The following is a 26,979-nucleotide window of genomic DNA, read 5'->3' on the forward strand; positions in this document are numbered from 1 at the left end:
CATAAGAAACATTTGAAAAAATTCAAAGCTTTTTTATGATTAAAAAACTCATAAAGAAACAAAATGTTTAGCAAAGTATTATATAAGGGAATTTTGTTAATTGATGACAGTACATTTTAGCAGTAAAATGATAGAAAGCATTGTTTTTAAAATTGGCAAAACATAAGGTACCCACCGTCAACACTTCAAGTATAATCCTCAAGTTCTGGTCAGTGCAATAAAATAAGTAAAGGAAATACTCATTTAAAATACTTAAAAGAAACATTATTATTTAAAATTCTAGAGTTGCCTACAGAGGAGACTCGAAAGAACCCATTGATTGTGAGATTTGATACAGGAGGTTAGTAAAGTAACTGGATATGAGATCAGTATACTAATACCAGTTGTTTTTTTCTCTTCTATCAACAAATATTTATTACTTTTTTCATCAGTTTTATTAAGTGCCTAGTACATACCACACTCTGTTTTAGGTGCTTGGATAAATTAATGACATATATAGTCAACAATCCTTATCCTTATGAGACTCCCACATGTAAATGACTCCCACATTTACAATGACAAGAGCAAATAAAAGATACTTAGGAAACCTGGGGGCTGGGGGGAAAGGTCAGTTTTGTGGAGAAAATGTGGGATTATAGCCATTAAAGTTTACCTAAATGAATGAAAAGTTCTACCATGCTTACCAATAGAAATATTTCACTTCATAATTATATTGTTTTCTGCAAGTGATTTATAAATTCAATGCAGTTCTGACCAAAGTCAAATTTTGGGGATTTTTGTGAAATTTGACGTTTATTTTAAAATTTATATGGAAGAATGAAGACTCAAAATGGGTGAAACTTTGAAAGAATAAAGTGATGGGGCTTGTCATACCAGGTAATAAGGTGCATAAAGTTTGTGCTATTGGTTCAAGGGAAAGACATATCTGTCAGAAGAACATGGGGGTCCCAAAACTTGAGAATACAGAAGTGGCATTACAGTACATGAGAGTGGACTTACAACAACTGTGGTTCGACAGTGGTTATACCAATGCAAATAAATAAGACCTCACACCTTGTGTAAAAATCATTTCAGTTAGCTTAAAAATGTAAGTGTAGAAAACAAAACTTTAAAACATTTAGAAGTTAGGACCCCAAGGTAAGGGTTTCCTAGATAAAACTTAAAAAACTCTTAAGTCTGAAGGAAAATACTCATAATTTCAGCTAAATTACAAATGAAAACCAGTGCTCATTAAAATATGTCATTAAAAAGTAGGGAAAATGTTATAAGCAGAAGTATTTACAATACATATGGCCAATAAAATATTTATATTCCATGAGATGTAAAGATTCAAAAAGAGAAATACTAATGACCCAAAAGGAGAAATGCATAAAATAACTTTTAAAGTAGAGGTTGCATTAATGGTAAATAAAAATTTACTGAAACTGTTGGTGGTAAATATTTATTACCATAACTAAACTAGATAATTATATTACAAATTTGAAAAATGCAAATAAAGACTACTACCATGAGATTATTTGATACCCTGTAATTTGGCAGGAATTAAGAAAGCTGAAGGTATCATGTGTTAATGAGAAGGTAGAGCAATGGAATGCCTTTACATTGCTACCCTGCCTGTAGGAATCTAAATTGGCAGAGCCACACGAAAAAACAATCTGATAATAATTCATATTTTGAAGTTAAATTTCCATATTTCCTACACACAAAACACACACACACACACACACACACACACACACACACACACCCTCACCCTAAGAGAAGCTCTTGTACCTTCACCTTAGGAGGCTATTGTTAGAATCATTCAGAATAGCAACAAACTGTAATAAAAATGACCCAAATATATATATCAGTAGCAAAATAGGTAAGTAGAATTTGGCATATTCATAGAATGAAATATCATATGCAAGAACATGGATGTATTAGAAACATAATGAAGTCATAGAAGACTAACACCATACCATATACTTTTTAAAGCTCAGAAGCAAACAAAACTAAGTATGGGAATACTTATTCACATAAAACTCCAGAATTCAAAAAGGAAAGGGAATGATAAATGCAAATTCAAAACAGTCCTTGCATCTCTTGGGGCACAAGGAAATGGGATTGGGAGAGAAGTTGTACTTCATGGTATTGGTGATGTTCCATTTCTTACGTTACATGGTTTATTCATAGGAATCGTTTATTTTGTTATTTATGCCTCATAACGTATATGTTCTATGTATTCCTTTTTGCTTACCAAGTTACAAAATAATTTTTAAAATTTAAAAATGTCTAAGAGGATTGAGTTGATATGTCTGAGTAGCTTACGTGAGGCATTCTGACTACCTTATTTTATAGGAGTATCTAATATTTTCAAGTGACTAGTTTGTAAAATGACTAATCTGAATGACTTTTTATATACCTTTTGCTTTATTCAAAATCTCATTTTTGCGATCTCCATTTATGTTTTACAGAAGATTGAACTTTTCACCTTTTTTGAGTTATGATCACATTATATTCTACTTTGATAGGAGAAAACTTGCCCCTAAATTGAAAAACTCATAAAATGAAACTCTTCAGTCTAATTATATACCTGTGCTGCTTCTTAAAGGAATAGGGTACAAAGTTTACCTCCATTTATGTTTTACAGAAGATTGAACTTTTCACATTTTTTGAGTTATGATCACATTGTGTTCTACTTTGATAGGAGGAGAAAACTTGCCCCTAAATTGAAAAACTCATAAAATGAAACTCTTCAGTCTAATTACATACCTGTGCTGCTTCTTAAAGGAATAGGGTACAAAGTTGACAGTGATACAGGGAGAGCAAAGAATACTAATTTCTAACTGTGAGGAATAACGTGGGAATCATTTTAGCCACAATATGAAGATTATATTTGGCAATAATGATTTAAGTAAATTGGGACCAAAAACAATTTTCTTAAATGACATATTAAATGCTGCTTAATAGTGTTTGTACTTACTACTTGTTCCTTCTGCTTGTAAGTTTCTTTCCCCAGAATGTCTTAATGCTAGCTCAGTGTTCATATTTATGTCTCAGCTTAGTTGTCTGCTCAGAGATGCCATCTCTCGGTGCAAAACCTAAAACAGCACCTGGGTCATAGAGGATCTCTAAGTACTTATTAAAGAAAGTAATAAGAAAACATAAAAAGAATAACAGCTTACATTCTACAAGTGTGTTTAGAACAGTTGAGACTGGGGAAGAGTAGAGGTGCAGAGAAAGTTTAGTCAAAATACTTATTAGTAAGGCCTGGCATGGTGGCTCATGCCTGTAGTCTCAACCCTTTGGGAGGCCGAGGCAGGTGGATTGCTTGAGCCCAGGAGTTTGAGACCAGCCTGAGCAACATGGCAAGATGTCTTTACAAAAGATACAAAAAGATTTAGCCAGATGTGGTGGCAAGTTCCTGTAAGCCCAGCCCTTTGGGATGCCAAAGCAGTTGGATCGCTTGAGCTCAGGAATTCGAGACTAGCCTGAGCAACATTGCCAGACCCTGTCTTTACAAAAAATACAAAAACAAAAAAAAAAACTAGCCAGATGTGGTGGCAAGTTCCTGTAGTCCCAGCTACCCAGGGAGCTAGGTGGGAGGATTGCTTGAACTGGGAGGTTGAAGCTGCAGTGAGCCACGATGACACTACTGCACTCCAGCCTGGTCGACAGTGAGACCCTGTCTCAAAAAAAATTACAGAAGAGCAATAAAAAATGAAAGCATTTCTGAAATGTCATATTAGAATATATTACACATACCTTAAAAAAGGTAACCATTATTTTATTAAGAATAACGAGGTCTGGTTTCATCAAAATAGAATAAAACAAATTTGTTATGATATTTTTGAAAACTATAGAATATTTTAAAACCATCTTTATTAGAAGATGATATATGGTTAAAATTATTTATTTGTATGTGGTGTGTGTGTATATGTAGTTAGTATGTTTCGGACTTACAAAATAATCTATCTGCATGCTACGGAAAAGAAAGAAAACTAATTGCTGTAAGAAGAAAAGTAATTATAATATCTAAATTTTCACAGATGTACCAAAAAGTGAAGAAGGATCAAAATATACTCACTGTGGACAATGTGAAGAGTGTTCTCCAAAATACATTTCCTCATGCTAATATTTGGGATATTTTGGGAATTAATTCTAAATATGATGAAGAAAGAAAGGTAAGTTGGGACATTATGTTAAGTGAAGTAGGCCAGGCACAGAAAGACAAACACCACATGATCTCTACTCATGTAAAATCTTAAAAAAATGTCAGACTCACAGAAACAGAGCAAAATGGTGGTTACCAGAGCCTGGGGATGGCAGAATTGGGGAGATATTCGTCAAAGGATACAAAATTTCAGTTAGACTAGAGAAGTTCAAGAGACCTATCATACATGGTGGTGACTATAGTTAATGACAACATATTGTATACTTGAAAATTACTAAGAAAGTACATTTTAAGGATTCTCACCACAAAATATGAGAAGTAGATAAGGTAATGCATATGATAATTAGCTTCATTAGCTATTCCACAATGTATATGCATATCAAAATATGTTATATATCATAAACATATATAATTTTTACTTGTCATTTTTTTAAAAGGTAAACAGAGGCTCAACCCAGAAGATTCAGAAAGAGCCAGAAAGAAAGGCAACAACTCAAAGAAATTTTCAGAGAAAGAAATAGTACAAAGAAATTCCAAAAATTAACGTATATGAGCCTTCATTTAGAAGGGACTCACCAAATACGCAACACATTGAATGAAAGAGGAATGCTCTGGGGCATGGGGATAAGGAATACTTTTCTGAAGAAGTGGTATTTAAGCTGAGTTCTGAAACAGGAGGAAAAGTTAGACAAAAGAAAACAAGGTGGTTGTAAGAGATTAACATTCCAGTCAGAGAAAAATGCTGAGGTCTGAGATGTAAAGGAATTGAGAGAAGCTGATGTTGCTACTGCGTAGACTGAAAGCATACGTTGTGCCTGTGTTAATGGGGTACAGTTGAGGAGATAAGGCTGGAGAGGCAAGCAAGGGGTCTGAATACACAGGGTCTTGTGAACAATATTTAATGCACTCATATCAGTAGAAGCTCTTGGCAACAGTGAAAAACCTGAAAGGCATTAAGTAATGAAGTGACAGTGACATGCATTTTTTTAAAAGAGCATTCTCCTTTGTTGAGAATGGATTGTTGGTGGGAAGGAGTAGGTGTGGTGATATGTATTAGGAAATATAAGGTGAGAGATGTGAGATGGACTAGTAGGCTTTTGGAAGAAGTGGAGGCAGAGAAAATGGACATACTTGAATTATTTAGGAAGTGCCATCCAGGTGATGCTGGATTGGATAGGGTAGAGGGGAGATGAGAAATTGTCAAGGGTAACTCCCAGGGTTCAACTGAACAACTAACTGGTAGCATTGATGCCATTGCTAAGAAGGAAAGGAGTGGAGGAAAAAAGGATTGGGAAATAAAATGAGAAGTGCAGTTTTTTTACATAGAGGATTTGAGGTACCTGTGAGACTTCCAAGGGAGATGTGAAATCAGCAATTGGATATATGATCTATAGCTCAGAAGATGTGTAAGCTAAAAATATATAATGCAGTGTCATTGACTTATTTGTGGTAATTAGCTTTTGAAGTAGAAACATTGCCTAATTGGAAGTCATAGAGTAAGAGCAGAAGAGTGCCTGTATTTCTAGGAGGGACATCTTTCTTGAGTTCCAAACCCATGTATTCAACTGCTTAGTGGATTTCCCGTAAGCATCTTATATCAAAAGAATCTAAAATCATGCCCATGATCTTCCTTGTTGCCCCAAACCTTTTTTTCTTCTTTATCTCCTATTCTAGAGAGTAGGTAGCAACCACTCACCCAGACCACCCATGCTGAAAGCCTAATAGTCATCCTTAACTAATTGTTTTCCTCACACCCTCCCAAAAAATAGATCATCAGGTTCTATCAGTTTTGCCTGTTAAATATTTTGGAATCTGTTAAGTATTTCAGAAACAGCCTCATTCTCATCTTGCCTATTACCACTGACCTTTGTTTTTGCTCTTGCTTTGTCTTTCCCATACAACTGTAGTAGCCTCTGAAGCAGTGTCCTAGAATGTGCTCCTTCTTTAACATTGTTGCCATTGTATCCTTTTAAAAATAAGCAAATCAGATATTATTTGCCATGAACTCTCTTCCTAGATAGAGGATATTATTTACCATGACCTCTCTGGTACCCCCAAAATACTGTATCAAGCTTACTTTTAATGTATCCATCTCTCCCTATCCTTATTAAACTGTAAGTTTCTTTAGGAGAGAGTTTGCGTATCATTTACGTGAATTCATAAACCTAATACATAGTAGGTGTCCACTAAATGCATAGATAGTACAGTGCAGTGGTTAAGAGTTCAGACTCTTGGTCAGACAGATCTGGGTGCAAATTCCACTTCCAAAACACTGTAGCTGTGTAATATAAGAAGTTATTTAATCTCTCTATATTTGTCTTATCATCTATAAAACTGATGTAATAGTAGTACTTGGCTTCCTAGAGTATTTATGAGAATGTTGGCTATAATAATGATAATACTTAGCATTGGATAGCAAATGAGTTATTCAGTCACTTTTTAACTCATAAGCTAAAATTCAAATGTTGAGGACCTTCATGATCGGGCCTTTGCCTACACCCCTCTCTAACTCCATATCTGACAGCTGTCCCCCATATTTCACACCCTGTAAACCCTGCTGTGTTAGTCCATTTTCACGCTGCTGATAAAACATACCTGAGACTAGCAATTTACAAAAGAAAGTGGTTTAATAGACTCACAGTTCCTTGTGGCTGGGGAAACCTCACAATCATGGCAGAAGGTGAATGGCACATCACACATGATGGCAGACAAGAGAACTTGTGCAGGGAAATTCTCCCTTATAAAACCAGCAGATCTCATGAGACATATTCACTGTCACTAGAATAGAGTGGGAAAGACCTGCCTTCATGATCTCATTACCTCCTACTGGGTCCCCCCACAATATGTGGGAATTGTAGGAGCTACAATTTAAGATGAGAATTGGGTTGGGGGCACAGCCAAACCATATCAACTGTGAATTTAACATGCGTAAGTATACCACACTCTCACTTCCCTTTCAGTCCTTGCTATACTCTCTTCACTTGCAATGTCTTTCTCTACTTTATCTCCCTGGCAAATTTTTATTAAGCCTTTGAGACTTTTAGTATCACTCCCTAAAAGAAGCCCTGTATAATCCCTTCCTCTCCATATACTCCAACTTGATTAGGTGCTTCTCCTGGGCCCCACAGAATCTTCTACATGCCTGTGTTTTCTCTGTATGTATGTGAACCCCTTGAGAAAAGACTTTCAGCTCTATAATCACAGTATCTAGCCTAATGCTGGTGGCAGGATTGAATCAGTGTTTATTGAACATATAAATACAGGGATAAATAAGTCTCTGATGCCGATAAATGTTTCGATTTTTATTGTTAAGTAAATGTCATACTGTATACCAAGAATCAGCAAGTTCACCCACTGCTTGTTTTTGTGAATAAAGTATTTTGGGGACACAGCATACTTGTTTATTCATATGTCGTCTATGACTGCTTTTGTGCTGTAACATGAGAGTGGAGTCATTGTGTCAGAAACTGGGTGGCTCACAAAGCCTAAAATATTTACTCTTTGGCCCTTTACAGAAAAAGTTTTTTGACTCCTTGTAGGTAAATTACTTTCCTTTAAGCAGTGTTTGGAAAGGACAGATAAAGTTAGCAAAATGGATGTTTTTTCCTATGGCGTATAAAAATGTGGCAGTGTTCCATTTTCTTATGTTTATTTTTCAAACAATCATATTTTGTTTAACACTGATATTTTTTAACTGAATAGACTGGAGCAAGCTTTTATAAGATGACTGGCCTGGGACCTTTGCCTCAAGCTCTTTATAATGGTGAACCCTTTAAACATGAAGAGATGAATATTAAAGAACTAGAAATGGCTGTTCTTCAAAGAATGATGGATGCATCTGTATATTTACAAAGAGAAGTTTTTTTGGTAGGTAAGCATTTATAAGAAAATACACAATGAATAATATTTATAAATGATATTATTAAAATTTTATTTTATGACAAGTTAATTTGGTAAAAAAATTTTCATTCTGATCATTTAATAGTGATTTTTTAAATGATTCTTTTAGCAGCTCAAGCCACGCCACCCTCCCTGTGCAGAGACTGTGGTGCAGTGTGGCCCTTTACACTCCGTGCCAAGGCAGATCTTCAGGAATCTGGAACACCCACTGTCCTCGATTAGGAGTTTAGGCTACCCTGCTCCCTGTGCGGAGAACTTGGAGCCAAGGAGGTTTCCCAGCTCCACGCCTAGGCACACCTCTGGACACCTGGTGGTTGCCCACTGTATTCTCCCTCAGTACTGGTGCTTGTGCCTGCCATTAGGGTACCTGTAGGCAGGCCTGCTCAGTCTGGCCCTGTCCATCTTGCCCACCATGTCTGAGCAGGGAACCCAGACCACTGTGCACACCACAGATCAGCCCATTGCCTGAGACAACAGAGAGATTATCCCAGTAACAAGGATCAAGTATATACCCTGCCATGTTGGCCTCAGCTGGCTTTTACTCATAAGGGCTATCTACTGGCTTGTAGGTCAAACCACATAGCCCAAAGTAAAATCAGCTGATAGAAAAGCATAGGGCTATAGAAGCATCACTTAAGGAATTTCAAAATACAATTGAAAGCTTTATCAATAGACTGGACCAAGCAGGAGAAAGAATTTCACAGCTTGAAAACCAGTCTTCTGAACTAACCCAGTCAGATAAAAATAACAAAAATGAATTTAGGCCAGGCATGGTGGTTTATACCTGTAATCCCACCACTTTGGGAGGTTAATTAAAGAGGATCGCTTGAGCTGAGGAGTTTGAGACCAGCTTGGGCAACATAGTGAGACCTCCTCTCTACAAAAAAACTTAAAATTTAACCAGGTGTGGTGATGTATGCCTGTAGTCCCAGCTGCTCAAAAGGCTGAGGCAGGAGGATCACTTGAGCCTAGGAGATGGAGGCTGCAGTGAGTCATGATCATGCCACTGCACTCTAGCCTGGATGACAGAGTGAGACCCTGTCTGAAAAGAAAAAAAAAAAAAAAAGAATTTTAAAAAATGAACAGTGTTCAAGAAATACGGGATTATGTTAAAGGAACCAAACCTACAAATTATTGGCATTCCTGCTAGAGAAGGAGAAAAACAACCAGGAAAACATATTTGAGGGAATAATTCAAGAAAATTTCCCTGATCTTGCTAGTAAAGTAGACATTCAGTTACAAGAAATTCAGAGAACATTGTGAGATACTATACAAAGTTAGCATCACCAAGGCTTAGGGTCACCAAACAGTCCAAGGTCAGTGCTGAAGTAAAAATCTTAAAGGCAACTACAGGAAAAAAGGCAGATCACATACAAAGGGAACCCCATCAGACTAACAACAGACTTCTCTGTGGCCTATTTTCAGCATTCTTAAAGAAAAGAAATTCCAACCAAGAATTGTGTATCCTGTCAAACTAAGCTTCATAAGTGAAGGAGAAATAAAATATTTTCCAGACAAGCAAACACTAAAGGAATTCATTAGCACTAAACCGGCCTTACAAGAGCTCTTTAAGGGAATGGAAGAATGGTACAAAAACACACTAAAGTACATAGCCCACAGAACCTATAAAGTATCCACGTGATAGAAACTGAAAAGCAGCCAGCTAAGAACTTCACATAGGATCAAAACCTCATGTACCAATATTAACCTTGAATATAAGTGGCCTAAGTGCCTCACTTGAAAGGCACAGAGTGGCAGTTGGATAAAAAACAAGACCCATCTCTCTGCTGTCTTCAGGAGACCCATCCCATGCATGATGACACCTATGGGCTCAAAGTAAAGGGTTGGAGAAAGATTTATCATGCAAACAAAACAAAACAAAAGCAGAAGTTGCTATTCTTAGATAAAACAAACTTGAAACCAACAATAGATAATTATAAAGTGTTCAACAAGAAGACTTAACTGTCCCAAATATATGTGCACCAACACTAGAACACCCAGATTCATAAAACAAATACTTCCACAGCTATGAAAAATCTTAAGACAGCTACACAATAATAGTGGGAGACTTCAACTCCCCCACTATTATTGAGCTAACCCAGTCAGACAAAAATAAACAACAAAGAATTTAGGCCAGGCATGGTGATTCATGTCTAATCCCACCACTTTGGAAGGTCAATCCAAGAGGATTGCTTGAGCTGAGGAGTTTGAGACCAGCCTGGGCAACATAATGAAACCTCTCTACAAAAATCTTAAAACTTAGCCAGGCGTTGTGGTGTGTGCCTGTAGTCCCAGCTACTCAAAAGGCTGAGGAAGGAGGAGGACAGCAGACAGCCAAGTCTTGTTTTTTATCCAGCTTGCCATCGTGTGCTTTTTAAATGAAGCCTGTGGGCCATTTATATTTACGGTTAATATTGGTACATAAGGTTTTGAGCCTGTCATGAAGTTCTTAGCTGGCTCCTTGCCGTTTCTGTCATATGTTAGACACAGTGTTAGATTATCAAGGCAGAAAACTAACAAATTCTGGACTTAAATGGACACTGACCAGTTGGACCTAATAGACATCTACAGAACATTCCACCCATCAGCCACAGAATATTTATTCTTTTCAGCTGCATACAGAGCATACTCCAAGATCAAGCACATGCTTGCCCATAAAGCAAATCTCAATAAATTTTTTTAAATCAAAATCATACTAGTCATACTCATGGGCCACAGTAGAATAAAAATAGAAATCAGAACTCAGGACATCTCTCAAAACTACATAATTATATAGAAATTAAACAACTTGCTTTTGACATCACTTTTAGGTAAACAGTGAAAAATTAAGGCCGCAATAATAAAAATTCAAATAAATGAAAATGAACAACATACCAAGATCTCTGGCATGCAGCAAAAGCAGTGTTAAGAGGAAAGTTTGTAGTGCTACCCACCTATCTCAAAAATTTAGAACTATCTCAAAATAATGACTTAACATCACACTGAGAGGAATTAGGAAAAACAAGAATGAACTAACCTCAAAGCTAGCAGAAGAAAAGAAATAACTAAAATCAGAGCAGAACTGTACAAAATTGAGACCAAAAAATTTGTACAATGAATCAGTGAAACCAAGCATTGGCTCTTGGAAAGGAAAAACAAGATCGATAGACCACTAGCTAGATGAACAGAAAAAGGAGAAAAGATCTAAAGAAGCACAAGTAGAAGCAACAAAGGTGACATTACAATTGATCTTGTAGAAATACAAAAGATCCTCAGAAGACCTCTATGCACACAAACTGGAAAATCCAGAGGAAATGGATAAATTCCTGATCTCCCAAGATTGAATCGGGAAGAAATTGACACCCTGAACGGACTGATATGTTCCGTAATTGAACAGTAATAAAAAACCTACCAACCAGTAAAAGCCCTGGACGAGATGGATTTATAGCTGAATTCTGCCAGATGTACAAAGAAGAACTGTTACCAATCCTACTGAAACTATTCCAAAAAACCAAGAAGGAGTGAACAATGCCTCCCTTACTCATTCTGCAAAACCCGTGTTATCCTGATACCAAAACCTGGAAAACATGCAACGAAAAACTACAGGCTATTATTACTGACAAACATAGATGGAAAAATCCTCAACAAAATACTTGCAAACTGAATACAGCAGCATACCAAAAAATTAATTCACCATAATCAAATAGGCTTCACTCCTGGGAAAGGTTGGTTCAACATTAACAAATCAGTAAATGTCATTCACCACATAAACAGAATTTAAAACAAAAAATGTGATCATTTTGATAGATGCTGAAAAAGTATTCGGTAAAATCGAACATCCCTTCATGATAAAAAAAAAAAAAACCCTCAATAAACTGCATTGAAGGAACATACCTCAAAAGAGTAAGAGCCATCTATGACAAACCCACAGCCAGTGTCATACCAAACAGGCAAAAGCTGGAAACATTCCCCTTCAGAACTGGAACAGGAGAAGGATGCCCAGTCTCACTATTCCTATTCATCATAGTACTGGAAATCTTAGCCAGAGCAATCAGGCAAGAGCAATATATAAAAGGCATCCAAATAGTAAAAGAAGTTCAATATCTCTCTTTACTGATGATATGATTCTACACCTAGAAAACTCTAAGGACTCCACCAGACAACTCCTGGAACTGATAAATTACTTCAGTAAAGTTTCAGTATTCAAAATTAATCCACAAAAATCAGTAGCATTTCTATAGACCGATAACATTCAAGCTGAGAGCCAAATCAAGAACACAGTCCAATTTACAATAGACACACACACACAAAATAACTAGGAATACAGCTAACGAAGGAGGTGATAGATCTCTACAAGGAGAATTACTAAAGGCTGCTGAAAGTAATCATATATCATACAAACAAATGGGTAAACATTCCATGCTCACGGATTGGAAGACTAAATATTGTTAACATGGCCATACTGCCCAACACAATCTATGGATTTAATGCTATTCCTATCAAACTGCCAATATCATTATTCACAGAATTGGAAAAAACTATTCTAAAATTCATATGGAACCAGAAAAGAGCCCAAATAGCCAAGGCAATTCCAAGAAAAAGAACAAATCTGAAGGCATCATATTACCCAACTTTACACTATACTACAAGGCTACAGTAACCAGAGTTGCATGAAACTGGTACAAAATAGACACATAGATTAATGGAACAGAATAGAGAACCCAGAAATAAAGCCACACACCTACAACCATTTTAGCTTTGAGAAAGTTGACAAAAATTAGTGGGGAAAGGATCCTCGATTCAATAAATGGTCCTGGGATAGCTGGCTAGCCATATGCAAACAAATGAAACTGGACCCCTACTTTTCACCATATTCAAAACAACACAAGATGGATTAAACAGTTAAGTATAAGACTTAAAACTATAAGAATTCTAGAAGAAAATCTAGGAAACACCATTCTGGACATCAGTCTTGGGAAATAATTTATGGCTAAGACCTCAAAAGCAATTGCATCAAAAACAAAAATTGACAAGTGGGACCTAATTAATTAAACTAAAGAGCACAGCAAAAGAAACTCGCAACAGGGTAAACACACAGCCTACAGAATATACAGAAAATATTCACAAACTATACATCTGACAAAGTTCTAGTATCCATAAGTAGCAAACAAATCAAGTAAAGAATAAATAACCCCATTAAAAAGTAGGCAAACGACATTAACAGGTACTTCTCAAAAGAAGACACACAGGCAGCCACCAAGCATATAAAGAAATGTTCAACATTACTAATCCTTAGATAAGTGCAAATCAAAACCACAAGGAGACACCATCTCGTACCAATTAGAACGGCTATTATTAAAAAGTCAAAAAACAGCAGATGCTGGCGAGGCTGAGGAGAAAAGGGAATGCGTATACACTGTTAGTGGGGATGTAAAGTAGTTCAGCCCCTTTGGAAAGCAGTTTGTAGATGTTTCAAAGAACTTAGAACTGCCATTCAACCCAGCAATCCCATTACTGGGTACCTGTCCAAAGGAAAATAAATCGTTCTACCAAAAAGACACATGTATGTTCACTGCGGCACTACTCATAATAGCAAAGATGTAGAATTAGCCTAGGTGTCCATCAGTGGTGGATTGGTTAAAGAAAATGTGGTACCTATATAAACCATGGAATACTATGCAGCGATTAAAAATGAAATCAGGCCCTTTGCAGCAAGATGGACTCAGCTGGAGGCCAAGCAAACTAACACAGAAGCAGGAAACGAAACACTGCATGTTCTCACTTGTAAGTGGGAGCTAAACATTGGGTACTAATAGACATAAAGATGGCAGCAAGAGACGCTGGGGACTTCTAGAGGGGAGAGGGAAGGGTTGAAAAACTATCTGGTACTATACTCACTACCTGGGTAATGGGATCAGTCATACCCCCAACTTCAGCATTACTTGATACACCAGTGTTGTAACCAATCTGCATGTGTACCCTTGAATCTAAAATAAAAGCTGAAATTCTTTAAAAAAAATGTTCAATTAAATTTATCTTAGGCATGTTTGCATCTAAAAATTGCTTAATTGGAAAAAGTTGTAATTGTTACAAGAAAATATTGTAATAATTCTAAATTTCTTATTTATTTTTGATCTTTATATCTGCATAGTTTTTGAAACGTGGGTATCAATTGCCTATATTATCTAAATAACATTTTTGTTATTTTAGGGCACGTTAAATGATCACACGAATGCAATTGATTTTCTAATGGATAGGAATAATGTTGTACCCCGTATAAATTCTTTGATTTTGCATGCTAACCAGCAGTACCTCAATTTAATATCTACATCAGGTAAAATAATCCTATACTGTTCTACAAATGCTTATTGAGTTGTGAATGCTTTATTTATATTTAACATTTAATTTGAAATTTTTCAGTAACTGCTGATGTTGAAGATTACTCTACTTTCTTTTTCTTGGATTCACAAGATAAGAGTGCTGTAATTGCGAAGAACATGTATTATTTAACCCAAGACGGTAATAAGCATATTTTATTTACCTGAATTCTTAAAGTGATAGAAACTTGTAATTTTCATAAGGTAGTTGTATAATAAATTTTAATATGTTTTTATTTTTGAGTAGAGGCCTAGATTTCAATTTTAGAGTTCGTAAATTTTTTAGTATTTAATGCGTGCTCAGAAAACAATGCCATCTATTCTAGCTTTATCTTATTTTTGCCTTTTTTAAAGTAAACAATTTTCACCTTTTTAAGAAAAGAATAAAATCTTTTCAGTACTATGTAATCTTATAATGTATAAAGTACAATTACCACATCATAGAAGATAATAATTCTTCTGCATTCTTATTAAATAACATGCAATGTTTTGCTTAAGGTAGGGGTTACAACCAGAAGAGAGGAGACCAAGACAGTAACACACTTGGGAAAAAGATTTAGCCAAAACCGAGAAGTCTGCTGTGGGACTATAGACTTGTTAGGGTACAATTAACTATTCAGATAGATGAATATAATTCAAATTTGGTTGGTTTTTGTTTTGCTTTGTTTTGTTTGGCCTGCTTTGCTCTAGAAATAAAAACAAGAGCCAATGAGTAAAAGATTAAAGAAGGCTGATTTTGGTCTCAGTAGAGAAGTGGTAATTTTCTAACAGAGTGCATTAAACAGATGGAATGAACTATGTTGTAAGGGGCAAACTTTTATATAGGAGAGAGATTTAAAGCAAAGGCCACACAACCAGTTCTTGTAAATGCTGTAGATTAAATCAGAGTTTCTACCAGATGGCTCCTGGATTACTGTCTAACAGATTCCATGATTTTATGTTCATAAAGGAGTCTGGCTACATATTGCTGTTTTCTGTATCTACTGGTAAGCTTGATTGTTATGGTTTTACATATATGTGGGATATAAATGTTTTTTTTTTTTTTAACAAATGTAGCTAGAAGGCAGATTTGCTTACCAACACTGGGAGTTTTACGTAAGCTTATATAATGAGTTACTCTTCTAGCTGGAAGCTTTATATACGCTTGTATAATGAATTACCCTTGTAGCGTTTTTGTATGTAATTTTATATGTATTTATTTTGTATGTATATATATGTACATGCATATATACATTCACACATAAAATTTTAACAATCTTTGCTAATTTTCAGAAATATTATTTTAATATATTTGTTTTTTTTTTAATGTGTTCCCCTGCTTTTGTTTTATTTTAAAAAAGAGTTAATTTGAGTAAACTGTTTGAAACTTTCAGATGACAGTAAAATTTCTGCAGTCACTCTCTGGATTATTGCAGATTTTGATAAGCCTTCTGGGAGGAAACTTCTTTTTAATGCATTAAAGCACATGGTGAGTACCTAGATATTCTTACCAACAGTTTTAATTTATTTCAATTTAAGGAAAGCAATATGAAGAACATGCTTTAAATATTTTCCCCTCCATGTTGATGTTTTAATTAAGTAGACTAAGGAAGGAATTCAGATTTAGTCTTCATGTAAAATAGGTAACTTTGCTCAGGAAAAGAAAAACCTACCTGTTTTCTATGACTTGTGACATATATTCTCTGGTAGCCCTTGTGATCAGACATACAAATACCTCATATCGATTACAGATAGGGTATTAAACAAAGTAAATAACTCTAGACCCTACACCTACCACCACTTCAGTGACCCGAAATCCACTATTTACCAACAATAGCTAGTAATACCAATTTTTGGTCACATAATTAAGCAGCACTTTCTTTCCCTGATTCTTTAAGAAAAACTAAGTAAATTTATTTCAATAAAGACTATTTTAAGCCTTAAGTCAACATTAAATGTCTTGTTATTAATTATAAACCAGTATACTTCAAGAGTATACATTTCTGTATATAAAAGTAGTGTTTCATAACTGTCTGTATTTCTAAGTTAACATATGTTTATATAGATAAAATACTTAAGAAGCATAAACCAAAATATTTTATGAAATTATTTTTATATTAGCTAAGTATAAATTTATTGCTGTATAAATTTGTTTACCACTTGGTAGTAAACAATGAACATTTATCTTAACAGTTTCTGAGGTTCCAGAATTTAGGAGCAACTTACCTGAGTGGTTCTACCTTAGATTCTTTTATAAGGCCATAGTTAAGATTTTGGTTATAGTTGCAGTGATCGGAAGGCTTCGCTGGAGCAGGAGGACAAGCTTCTAAAATGACTCACTTACATGCCACTGCAGGAGTCCTCAGTGTTTCATTGGCTTTTAGCAGAGTGCTTCATTCCATTGCCACATAGACTTCTTTTTGGTGTTACTTAAGTGCCCTCACTTAATATGATGGGAAGATTGCATGAGGCCAGGAGTTCAAGCCCAGTCTGGGCAACGGAACAAGACTCTGTCTCTAAAAAAAAAAATTTGTTTAAACAATTAGCCAGATGTGGTGATGCACACCTGTAGTCCCAGTTATTTGAGAGGCTGAGGTGGGAGGATCACTTGAGCCCAGGAGTTTGAGACTGCAGTGAGCTGTGATCACACCATTGTACTCTAGCCTGGGTAATAGAGTGAGACCCCAATAATTAGTCAGTGGAGAAAAGAACGTACTGAACATAAGAGTTGTTAACATTTGTAGACTCCTGATAATTTTTAAGAAATGACTTTCCAAATGGCTGTTAATTTTCATAGTTTTTGAGGGGATCTGTCACATCACAGTATTGAAAGCCTTGATTTTTGTTATACCTAATTCTTTCTGCCAATTTAAAAAACAAAGATAGTTTCTTTTTTTTAAATTATTATTTGTTTTTCTTTTGAGACAGGGTCTCGCTCTGTCATCGAGGCTGGAGTGCAATGGTGTGATCTCGGCTCACCACAGCACCCAACTCTTGGGCTCAAGCAGTCCTCCCACCTCAGCCTCCCGGGCAGGTTGGGATTGCAGGTGCATGCCATCACACCCAGCTAATTTTTGTGTTTTTTGTAGAGATGGGAGTTTTGCCATGTCATCCAGGCTGGTGTCAAACTCTCGAACTCTAGTGATCAGCTCGCCTCAGCTTCCCAAAGTGCTGAGATTACAGGCATGAGCCACTGTGCCTGGCCAAAGATGGCTTCTTATTTGTATTTATTTGATAAGTAGTTACAGGGAAATTTTTTCTTTCAATATGACTTTATTTATTTTTAGCTTAGATTCAGGGGGTGCATGTGGAGATTTGTTACATGGGCATATTGTGTGATGCTGAGGTCGGAGCTTCTAATGATTCTGTTGTCCAAGTAGCAAACATAGTACCTGATAGGTAGTTTTTCAACTCTCGTGGCCCCCCTTTCTCCCTCTCCATCCCCTTTTGGAGTCCCCAGTGTCTACTCACATATTTGTGTCCCTGTTTAGCTCCCACATAAGTGAGAACATGCAGCATTTAATTTTCTGGTTTTGTTAGTTCACTTAGAATAATGGCTTCCAGCCAAGCCCATGTTGCTGCAAAGGACACAATCTCATTCTATCAATCAATGTGTAGATTGATTTCGATCTGTACATATTGTGTAGTATTCCATGGTATATATGAGTCACATTTTCTTTATTCAGTCTACCATTGATGGCACCTAGGTTGATTCCATGTCTTTGCCATTGTGAGTAGTATTGTGATAAACATGAGTGCAGGTACCTTTTTTGGTAGAATGATTTATTTTTCTTTGGATATATACCCAGCAATGGAATTGTTGAGTCAAATGGTAATTCTGTTTTTAGTTCTCTGAGAAATCTCCAAACTGCTTTTCACAGTGGCTGAACTAATTTTCATTCCCACTGTGTTTAGGCATTCCCTTTTTCTCTGCAACCTTGCGAGCATCTGTTATTTTTTGACTTTTTAATAATACCAATTCTGACTAGTATGAGATGGTATCTCATTGTGTTTTTGATTTGCATCTCTCTGATGAGTAGTGATATTGAGCATTTTTTCATGTTTGTTGGCTGCTTGTATGTCTTCTTCTTAGAAGTGCCCATATCCTTTGCTCACTCTGTAATGGGTTTGTTTTTGTCTTCTTGATTTGTTTATTGAACATTTTTCTATGTTTATTAGCCAGTTATGGTTCTTTTCTGAATAAGTATTTTTCTGTAACATCGTGTAGTACTCCTGAGGAGAAAAAAAGTCACAGTGTGAATCTTTACCCACTATTCTGTCCTTCCAAGTGGGAGAGGCATGCTAACACTGCTTCCTATCCACTATCTGGAAAACAGCAACAACAACAACAAAAACACTGTCACCACCTTTTTTTTTTTCAACTTTTAAGAGTATGTGTAGGATGTGCAGGTTTGTTACACAGATAAACGTATGCTATGGTGGTTTGCTACACAGATCATCCCATTGCCTAGATATTAAGCCCTGTGTCCCTTAGCTATTCTTCCTGATGCTCTCCCTCCCCACACCCCCCACCCCCAACAGACCACAGTGTGTGTTGTTTCTGCCATTTTGTCCATGTGTTCTCATCATTCAACTCCCACTTAAAAGTGAGAATATGTGGTGTTTGGTTTTCTGTTCCTGTGTTAATTTGCTGAGGATAATGGCTTCCAGCTCCTTCCGTGTCCCTGCAAAGGACATGATTTCATTCCATTTTATGGCTGTATAGTATTCCGTGGTGTATATGTACCACATTTTCTTTATCCAGTCTGTCATCGATGGGCATTTAGGTTGATTCTGTGTCTTTGCTATTGTGAATAGTGCTGCAATGAACATACACATTCTGTATCCTTGTAATATTTAACGGAATGGTTTATATTCCTTTGGGTATATACCCAGTAATGGGATTGCTGGGTCAAATGATAATTTTGTTTTCAGTTATTTGAGAAATCTCCAAACTGCTTTTCATAGTGGCTGACCTAATTTTTATTCCCAATATGTTTAAGCATTCTCTTTTCTCTGCAACCTCGCCAGCGTCTGTTCTTTTTTGACTTTTTAGTAATGGCCATTCTGACTGGCATGAGATGTTATCTCATTGTGGTTTTGATTTGCATTTCTCTAATGATCAGTGATGTGGAGCTTTTTCCTCATATTTGTTGGCCACATGTATATCTTCTTTTGAGAAGAGTCTGTTTATGTACTTTGTCCACTTTTTAATGGGGTCATTTGTTTTTTTCTTGTAAATTTAAGTTCCTTGTAGACTCTGGATATTAGACCTTTGTCAGATGGATAGATGGGAGAAATTTTTTCCCATTTCATAGATTATGTGTTCTCTCTGATGATAGTTTCTTTTGCTGTGCAGAAGCTCTTTAGTTTAATTAGTAATATATCCCATTTGCCAATTTTTGCTTTTATTACAACTGCATTTGGCATTTTTGTCATGAAATCCTTGCCCATGTCTATGTCCTGAATAGTATTGGCTAGATTCTCTTCTAGAGTTTTAATAGTTTTTGGTTTTACATTTAAGTTTTTCATTCATCTTGAGTCAGTATTTGTATAAGGTGTAAGGAAGGGGTCCAGTTTCAGTTTTCTGCATATGGCTAGCCAGCACTTCCAGCACCATTTATTAAATAGGGAACCCTTTCCCCATTGCTTGCTTTTGTCAATTTTGTTGAAGATCAGATGGTTGTAGATGTGTGATCTTATTTCTGAGTTCTCTGTTCTGTTCCATTGGTCTATGTGTCTGTTCTTGTATCAGTACCATGCCATCTTGGTTACTGTAGCCTTGTATATTTTGAAGTTGGGTGGCATGATACCTCCAGCTTTATTCTTTTTTCTTAGAATTAGCTTTACTATTCGGGCTCTTTTTTGGTTCCATATGAATTTTAAAATCACTTTTTCTGAATATATGAAGAATGTCAATGTTTAATGGGAATAGCTTTGCATCTATAAATTACTTAGGGCAGTATGGCCATTTTCATGATGTCGATTCTTCCTATCCATGAGCATGGAATGTTTTTCCATTTGTTTGTGTCCTCTTTGATTTCCTTTGAGCAGTGGTTTGTAATTCTCCTTGAAGAGATTCTTCACTTCCCTTGTTAGCTGTATTCCTAGGTATTTGATTCATTTTGTAGCAATTGTGAATGGGATGGCTCTGCCTACTTGTTGTTGGTGTTGGTGTATAGGAATGCTAGAGATTTTTGCACATTGATTTTGTATCCTGAGACTTTGCTGAAGTTGCTTATCAGCTTAAGAAGCTTTTGGGCTGAGATGATGGGGTTTTCTAGATACAAGATCATGTTATCTGCAAACAAAGATAATCTGACTTCCTCTCTTCCTATTTGAATATTCTTTCTTTCTTTCTCTTGCCTGATTGCCCTGGCCAGAACTTTCAATACTGTGTTGAATAGGAGTGGTGAGAGAGGGTATCCTTGTGTTGTGCCAGTTTTCAAGGGGAATGCTTCCAGCTTTTGCCCATTCAATATGACATTGGCTGTGAGTTTGTCATATATGGCTTTTATGATTTTGAGGTATGTTCCTTTAGTACCTGGTTTATTGAGAGTTTTTAACATGAAGGGATATCTTATTTTATCAAAGGCCTTTTCTGAATTGATTGAGATAATCATGTGGTTTTGTCTTTAGTTCTGTTTATGTGGTGAATCACATTTATTGATTTGTGTATGTTGAACCAACCTTGCATACTGGGGATGAAGCCAACTTGATCCTGATGGATAAGCTTCTTTATGTGCTGCTGAATTTGGTTTGCTAGTAGTTTATTGAGGATTTTTGCAATGATGTTCATCAAGGATACTGGCATGAAGTTTTTCCTTTTTTGTTGTATTTCTGCCAGGTTTTGGCATCAGGATGATGCTGGCCTCGTAGAATGAGTAAGGGAGGAATCAGTCCCTCTTCAATTTTTTGGAATAGTTTCAGTAGAAATGGTACCAGCTCTTCATTGTACCTCTGGTAGAATTCAGCTGTGAATCCATCTGGTCCTAGGCTTTTTTGGTTGGTAGGCTATTTATTGCTGCCTCAATTTCAGAACTTGTTGGTTCTGATGCCCCGTATCATTGCTGATTGTGTTTATTGGATTCTTCTCTCTTTTATTCTTTATCAGTCTAGCTAGTGGTCTATTTTACTAATTTTTTCTAAAAACAGATCCTGTATTGGTTGATTTTTTTGAAGAGTTTTTCGTGTGTCTAACTCTTTCAGTTCAGCTCTGATTGTGGTTATTTCTTGCCTTCTGCTAGCTTTGGAGTTTGTTTGCTCTTGGCTCTCAAGTTATTTTAATTGAGATGTTAGATTGTTAACTTGAGATCTTTCTGGCTTTTTGATGTGGGCATTTAGTGCTATAAATTTTTTTATTAACACTGCTTTAGTTGCATCCCAGAGATTCTGGTACATTGTCTCTTTGTTCTTATTAGTTTCAATGTACTTCTTGATATTTCTGCCTTAATTTCATTATTTACTCAAGAGTTATTCAGGAGCAGGTTGTTCAGTTTTCATGTAGTTGTGTGGTTTTGAGTGAATTTCTTAATCTTCAGTTCCACTTCTTTTGCATTTGCTGAGGAACGTTTTACTTCCAATTATGTGATCAATTTTAGAGTAAGTGTCATGTGGCATTGAGAAGAATGTATATTCTGTTGGGTTTTGATGGAGATTTCTGTAAATATATATCAAGTCCACTTGATCCTGAATATCTTTGTTAATTTTCTGTCTCGATTATCTGTCTAATATTGTTAGTGGGGTGTTAAGGTCTCTCACTATTATTGTGTGGGAGTCTAAGTCTCTTTGTAGGTCTCTTAAGAATTTGCTTTATGAATCTGGGTGCTTCTGTATTGGGTGCATGTATATTTAGGATAGTTAGCTTTTCTTGAATTGAACCCTTTATAATTATGTAACGTTCTTTTTTAATCTTTGTTGCTTTTTTCTGTTTTCCATTTGCTCATAAATTTTCCTCCATCTCTTTATTTTGAGCCTATGTGTGTCTTTCCATGTGAGATGGATCTCTTGAAGACAGTGTGTTGATGGGTCTTCACTGTTTACACGGCTTGCCATTCTTTGTCTTTTACTTGGGGCATTTAACCCATTTACATTTAAGGTTAGTATTGTTATGTGTGAATTTGATGCTGTCATCATGATGCTAGCTGGTTATTTTGCAGACTTGTTTATGTGGTTGATTCATAGTGTCACTGGTCTGTGTACTTCAGTGTGTATTTGTTGTGGCTGCTAATGGTTTTTCCTTTCCATACTTAATGCTTCCTTCAGAAGCTCTTGCAAGGCAGGCCTGATGGTGATGAATTCCCTCAGCATTTGCTTTTCCTTGCTTATGAAGCTTAGTTTGGCCGGATATGAAATTCTGGAAATTCTTTTCTTGGAGAATTCCTTCAGAATTCTTTTCTTTAAGAAATGAATTGGGAATTCTTTAAGAATGTTGAATATTGGCCCCAATCTCTTCTGGCTTGTAGGGTTTCAGCTGAGAAGTCTGCTGTTAGTCTGATGGGCTTCCCTTTGTGGATGACCTAGCCTATCTCTCTGGCTGCCCTCTAACATTTCTTCTTTCATTTCAACCTTGGAGAATCTGATGATTATATGTCTTGTGGTTGATCTTTTCATGGAGGATCTTACTGGGGTTCTCTGCATTTCCTGAATTTGAATGTTGGCCTTTCCTTCTAGGTTGGGGAAGTTCTCCTGGATGATATCTTCAAGTATGTTTTTCAACTTGGTTCTGTTCTCCCTGTTTCTTTCAGGTACCCCATCAGTCATAGGTTTGCTCCTTTTACATAATCCCATAGTTCTCGGAGGTTTTGCTTGTTCCTTTTCATTCTTTTTCTTTCATGTTGTCTACCTGCCTTATTTCAGCAAGATAATTTTCAAGTTCTGAAATTTTTTTCCTCTGCTTGGTCTGTTCAGTTATTGATACTTGTGGTTGCATTGTGAAGTTCTCATGTTGTGTTTTTCAGTTCCATCAGGTCATTTGTATTCCTCTCTAAACTGATTGTTCTGGCTTACAGCTCCTGTAGTGTTTTATCATAATGCTTAGCTTCTTTGCATTGGGTTAGAACATGCTCCTTTAGCTTAGCAAAGTTCCTTATTACCCACCTTCTGAAGCCTACTTCCATCATTTCAGCCATCTCAGCCTCGGCCCAGTTCTGTCCCCTTAGGGGAGAGATGTTGCAGTCATTTGGAGGAGAAGAGATACTCTGGCCTTTTGAGTTTTCAGCATTTTTGCTTGGATTTTTTTCTCATCTTTGATTTCTGAGGTTGCTGACGTTTGAATGGGGTTTTTGTGGGGTCCTTTTTGTTGATGATAATTTTGTTGCTTTCTGTTTGTTTTTAACGGTCAAGCCACTCTTCTATAGGGCTGCTGCAGTTTGCTGAGGGTCCACCCCAGACCCTACTTGCTTCTGTTTTTCCTGTACCCAGAGGTATCACCAGTGAAGGCTGCAAAACAACGAAGATGGCAGCCAGGTCATTCCGGAAGCTCTGTCCTAGAGGGGTACAGACCTATTGCCAGTCCAAACACACCTACAGCAAGTGGCTGGAGACCCTTGTTGTGAGGTCTTATGTAGATAGGAAGAATGGGATCAGGGACCTGCTTAAATAGGCAGTCTGGCTGCTTTTTGGTAGAGCAGGTGTGCTATGTTGGGGTGGATCCTTTCTCACCCGGACTGTTTGGACTCTCCAAAGCCGGCTGACTGGAACAGCTGAGTCAACCAAACTGCAGAGATGGTAGACGCTCCTCCCACTGGGAACTCTGTCTCAGGAAGAGATCAAAGCTCTGTCTTTGTAATCCTGGCTGGCGTGGCTGAAGCCTCTGCAGAGAGGTCCCCCCCAGTGAGGAGGAATGGCTGGGGTGCTGCTTAAAGAAGCAGTCTGGCCATGATCAGGCAGAGCAGCTATGCTCTGTTGGCGGGGAAGCCTTCCTTGTCTGGACTGTTTGGACTCTCCAAAGCTGGCAGGCTAGAACAGCTGAGTTGACCAATCTGTAGAGATGGTCGCCACCCTCCCCTGGAAGCCCTGTCCCAGGGAGAGATTGGAGCTCTGTCCTTATAACCCTGGCTGGAGTGGCTAAAACTTCCACAGGGATAAGTGTATTTTTTGCGTCTAAATAAGTATGTCCTTTTCATATGTAATCTATTTATTATTCGTTTACTGTCTAAGTATTTGAGTGACTGTGTTCTCCCTTCTGGGGATATATTAGTTTACAATATTAAGGTATTTTCTCTTGTGCAGGTTAAATATTAGCAGGAGTAGTGTGGATAGGGAGACAGACAATAAGTGATAGACATATATGTAAGTTGAGTTACATGTCAAGAAGGTGAGAAATGCTGTGGAAAAAGAAAAAGAACTGGGTAAGGGAAACTCAGGAGCAGAGAGTCAGATTGCAGACAGATTACAATTTTAAATAAGGTTGGCAGGATACGCCTCATTGAGAAGATGACATTTCAGCAATGACCTCAAGGAACTGAGGGAATTAACAATTCAAATACTGAGGGAAAATATATTACCACCAGAGTGTCTAGCTGATGCAGAGGTTCTAATGCAAGAACATACTTTAAGTAAGAAGACAGCAAAGTGTATGGCTAGAACACAGCAAGGGGAAGAGATGAGATAACAGAAGAATGAGGTGCCAGATAATATCAGCCTTGTAGGTGTTACGATTCTATCACTGACCCGTAGAAGCATTTTGTAGATTAATATTTTGCATGTCATTTTACATTTTGACATCATTTAAATTAGTGTGTGATTTTCTTGACAGTTAAAAAATGTCTGTATTAGAACTATCAGTCTTTTAAAATTTCTTCATAATTTTTATATTTAAGAGTTTTGTGGGGAGTTTTTTGTTTGTTTTTGTTTTTTTGTTTTTGTTTTTTTGAAAGAGTCTCACTCAATCACCCTGGAGTGCAGTGGTGTAGTCTCGGTGGAGTGCAGTGGTGCAGTCTCGGCTCACTGCACCCTCCACCTCCTGGGTTCAAGTGATTCTCCTGCCTCTGCCTCCCGTGTGCTTGGGATTACAGGTGTGCACCACCATGCCCAGCTAATTTTTGTATTTTTTTTAAGTAGAGATGGATTTTCACCATCATGGCCACGGTGGTCTCGAAATCCTCACCTCAGGTGATCCGCCTGCCTCAGCCTCCCAAAGTGCTGGGATTATAGGCAGGAGCCACTGTGCCCAGCCATTTAGAGTTTTAATTCTATTAATTATCCTTTCTGTATATTTTAATTCTCTCCTTTCGTAGCTTGCTTTCTTCTGCCTTTGTAAATATAAGCAGATGCCAGTAGTTTTAAGAAACTTTATAGTAGTTGTAAGGAATATTTTAACACTTTGAATATATCATTTCATTGCCTTCTTTTTTTTAAAATTATACTTTAAGTTCTAAGATACATGTGTACAATGTGCAGGTTTGATACATAAGTATACATGTGCCATGATGGTTTGCTGTACCCATCAACTTATCATTTACATTAGGTATGTCTCTTAATGCTATCCCTCCCCCAGACCCCCAGCCCCCAGCAGGCCCCAGTGTGTGATGTTCTCCGCCCTGTGTCCAGGTGATCTCATTGTTCAATTCCCACCTATGAGTGAGAACATGCAGTGTTTGGTTTTCTGTCCTTATGATAGTTTCCTGAGAATGATGGTTTCCAGCTTCATCCATGTCCCTGCAAAGGACATGAACTCATCCTTTTTTATGGCTGCATAGTATTCCATGGTGTATATGTGCCACATTTTTTTAATCCAGTCTATCATTGATGGACATTTGGGTTGGTTCCAAGTCTTTGATATTGTGAATAGTGCCGCAATAAACATAAATGTGCATGTGTCTTTATAGTAGCATGATTTATAATCCTTTGGGTATATATGCAGTAATGGGATTGCTGTGTCAAATGGTAATTCTAGTTCTAGATGCTTGAGGAATCACCACACTGTCTTCCACAATGGTTGAACTAATTTACAGTCCCACCAGCAGTGTAAAAGTGTTACTATTTCTCCATATCCTCTCCAGCACCTGTGGTTTCCTGACTTTTTAATGCTCGCCATTCTAACTGGTGTGAGATGGTGTCTCATTGTGGTTTTGATTTGTACTCCTCTGATAACCAGTGATGATGAGCATTTTTTCATGTGTCTGTTGGCTGCATAGATGTCTTCTTTTCAGAAGTGTGTGTTCATTTCCTTTGCCCACTTTTTGATGGGTTTGTTTTTTTCTTGTAAATTTGTTTAAGTTCTTTGTAGATTCTAGATATTAGCCCTTTGTCAGATGGGTAGATTGCAAAAATTTTCTCCCATTCTGTAGATTACCTGTTTACTCTGATGGTAGTTTCTTTTGCTGTGCAGAAGCTCTTTACTTTAATTAGATCCCTTTTGTCTATTTTGGCTTTTCTTGCCATTGCTTTTGGTGTTTTAGTAATGAAGTCCTTGCCCATGGCTATGTCCTAAATGGTATTGCCTACGTTTTCTTCTAGGGTTTTTATGGTTTTAGGTCTAACATTTAGGTCTCTAATCCATCTTGAGTTAATTTTTGTATAAGGTGTAAGGAAGGGATGCAATTTCAGCTTTCTGCATATGGCTAGCCAGTTTTCCCAGCACCA

The 26,979-nt window shown here is 36.9% G+C and overlaps 1 protein-coding gene across 1 annotated transcript in view; it reads left to right on the plus strand.

Annotated features, from left to right (window-relative positions):
- LOC105536160 (UDP-glucose:glycoprotein glucosyltransferase 2) overlaps positions 1-26,979 on the plus strand; it is a 159,990-nt gene that overhangs the window by 5,060 nt on the left and 127,951 nt on the right. Inside the window, exons 2-6 of the mRNA XM_011975435.1 lie at positions 4,032-4,166; positions 7,859-8,023; positions 14,246-14,369; positions 14,456-14,554; positions 15,786-15,880. Coding sequence (XP_011830825.1) covers positions 4,032-4,166; positions 7,859-8,023; positions 14,246-14,369; positions 14,456-14,554; positions 15,786-15,880 — 618 coding nt within the window. The remainder of the gene's footprint in view (positions 1-4,031; positions 4,167-7,858; positions 8,024-14,245; positions 14,370-14,455; positions 14,555-15,785; positions 15,881-26,979) is intronic.

Source organism: Mandrillus leucophaeus, unplaced genomic scaffold, assembly GCF_000951045.1.
Source record: "Mandrillus leucophaeus isolate KB7577 unplaced genomic scaffold, Mleu.le_1.0 Scaffold1559, whole genome shotgun sequence".
NCBI classification, from domain to species: Eukaryota; Metazoa; Chordata; class Mammalia; order Primates; family Cercopithecidae; genus Mandrillus; species Mandrillus leucophaeus.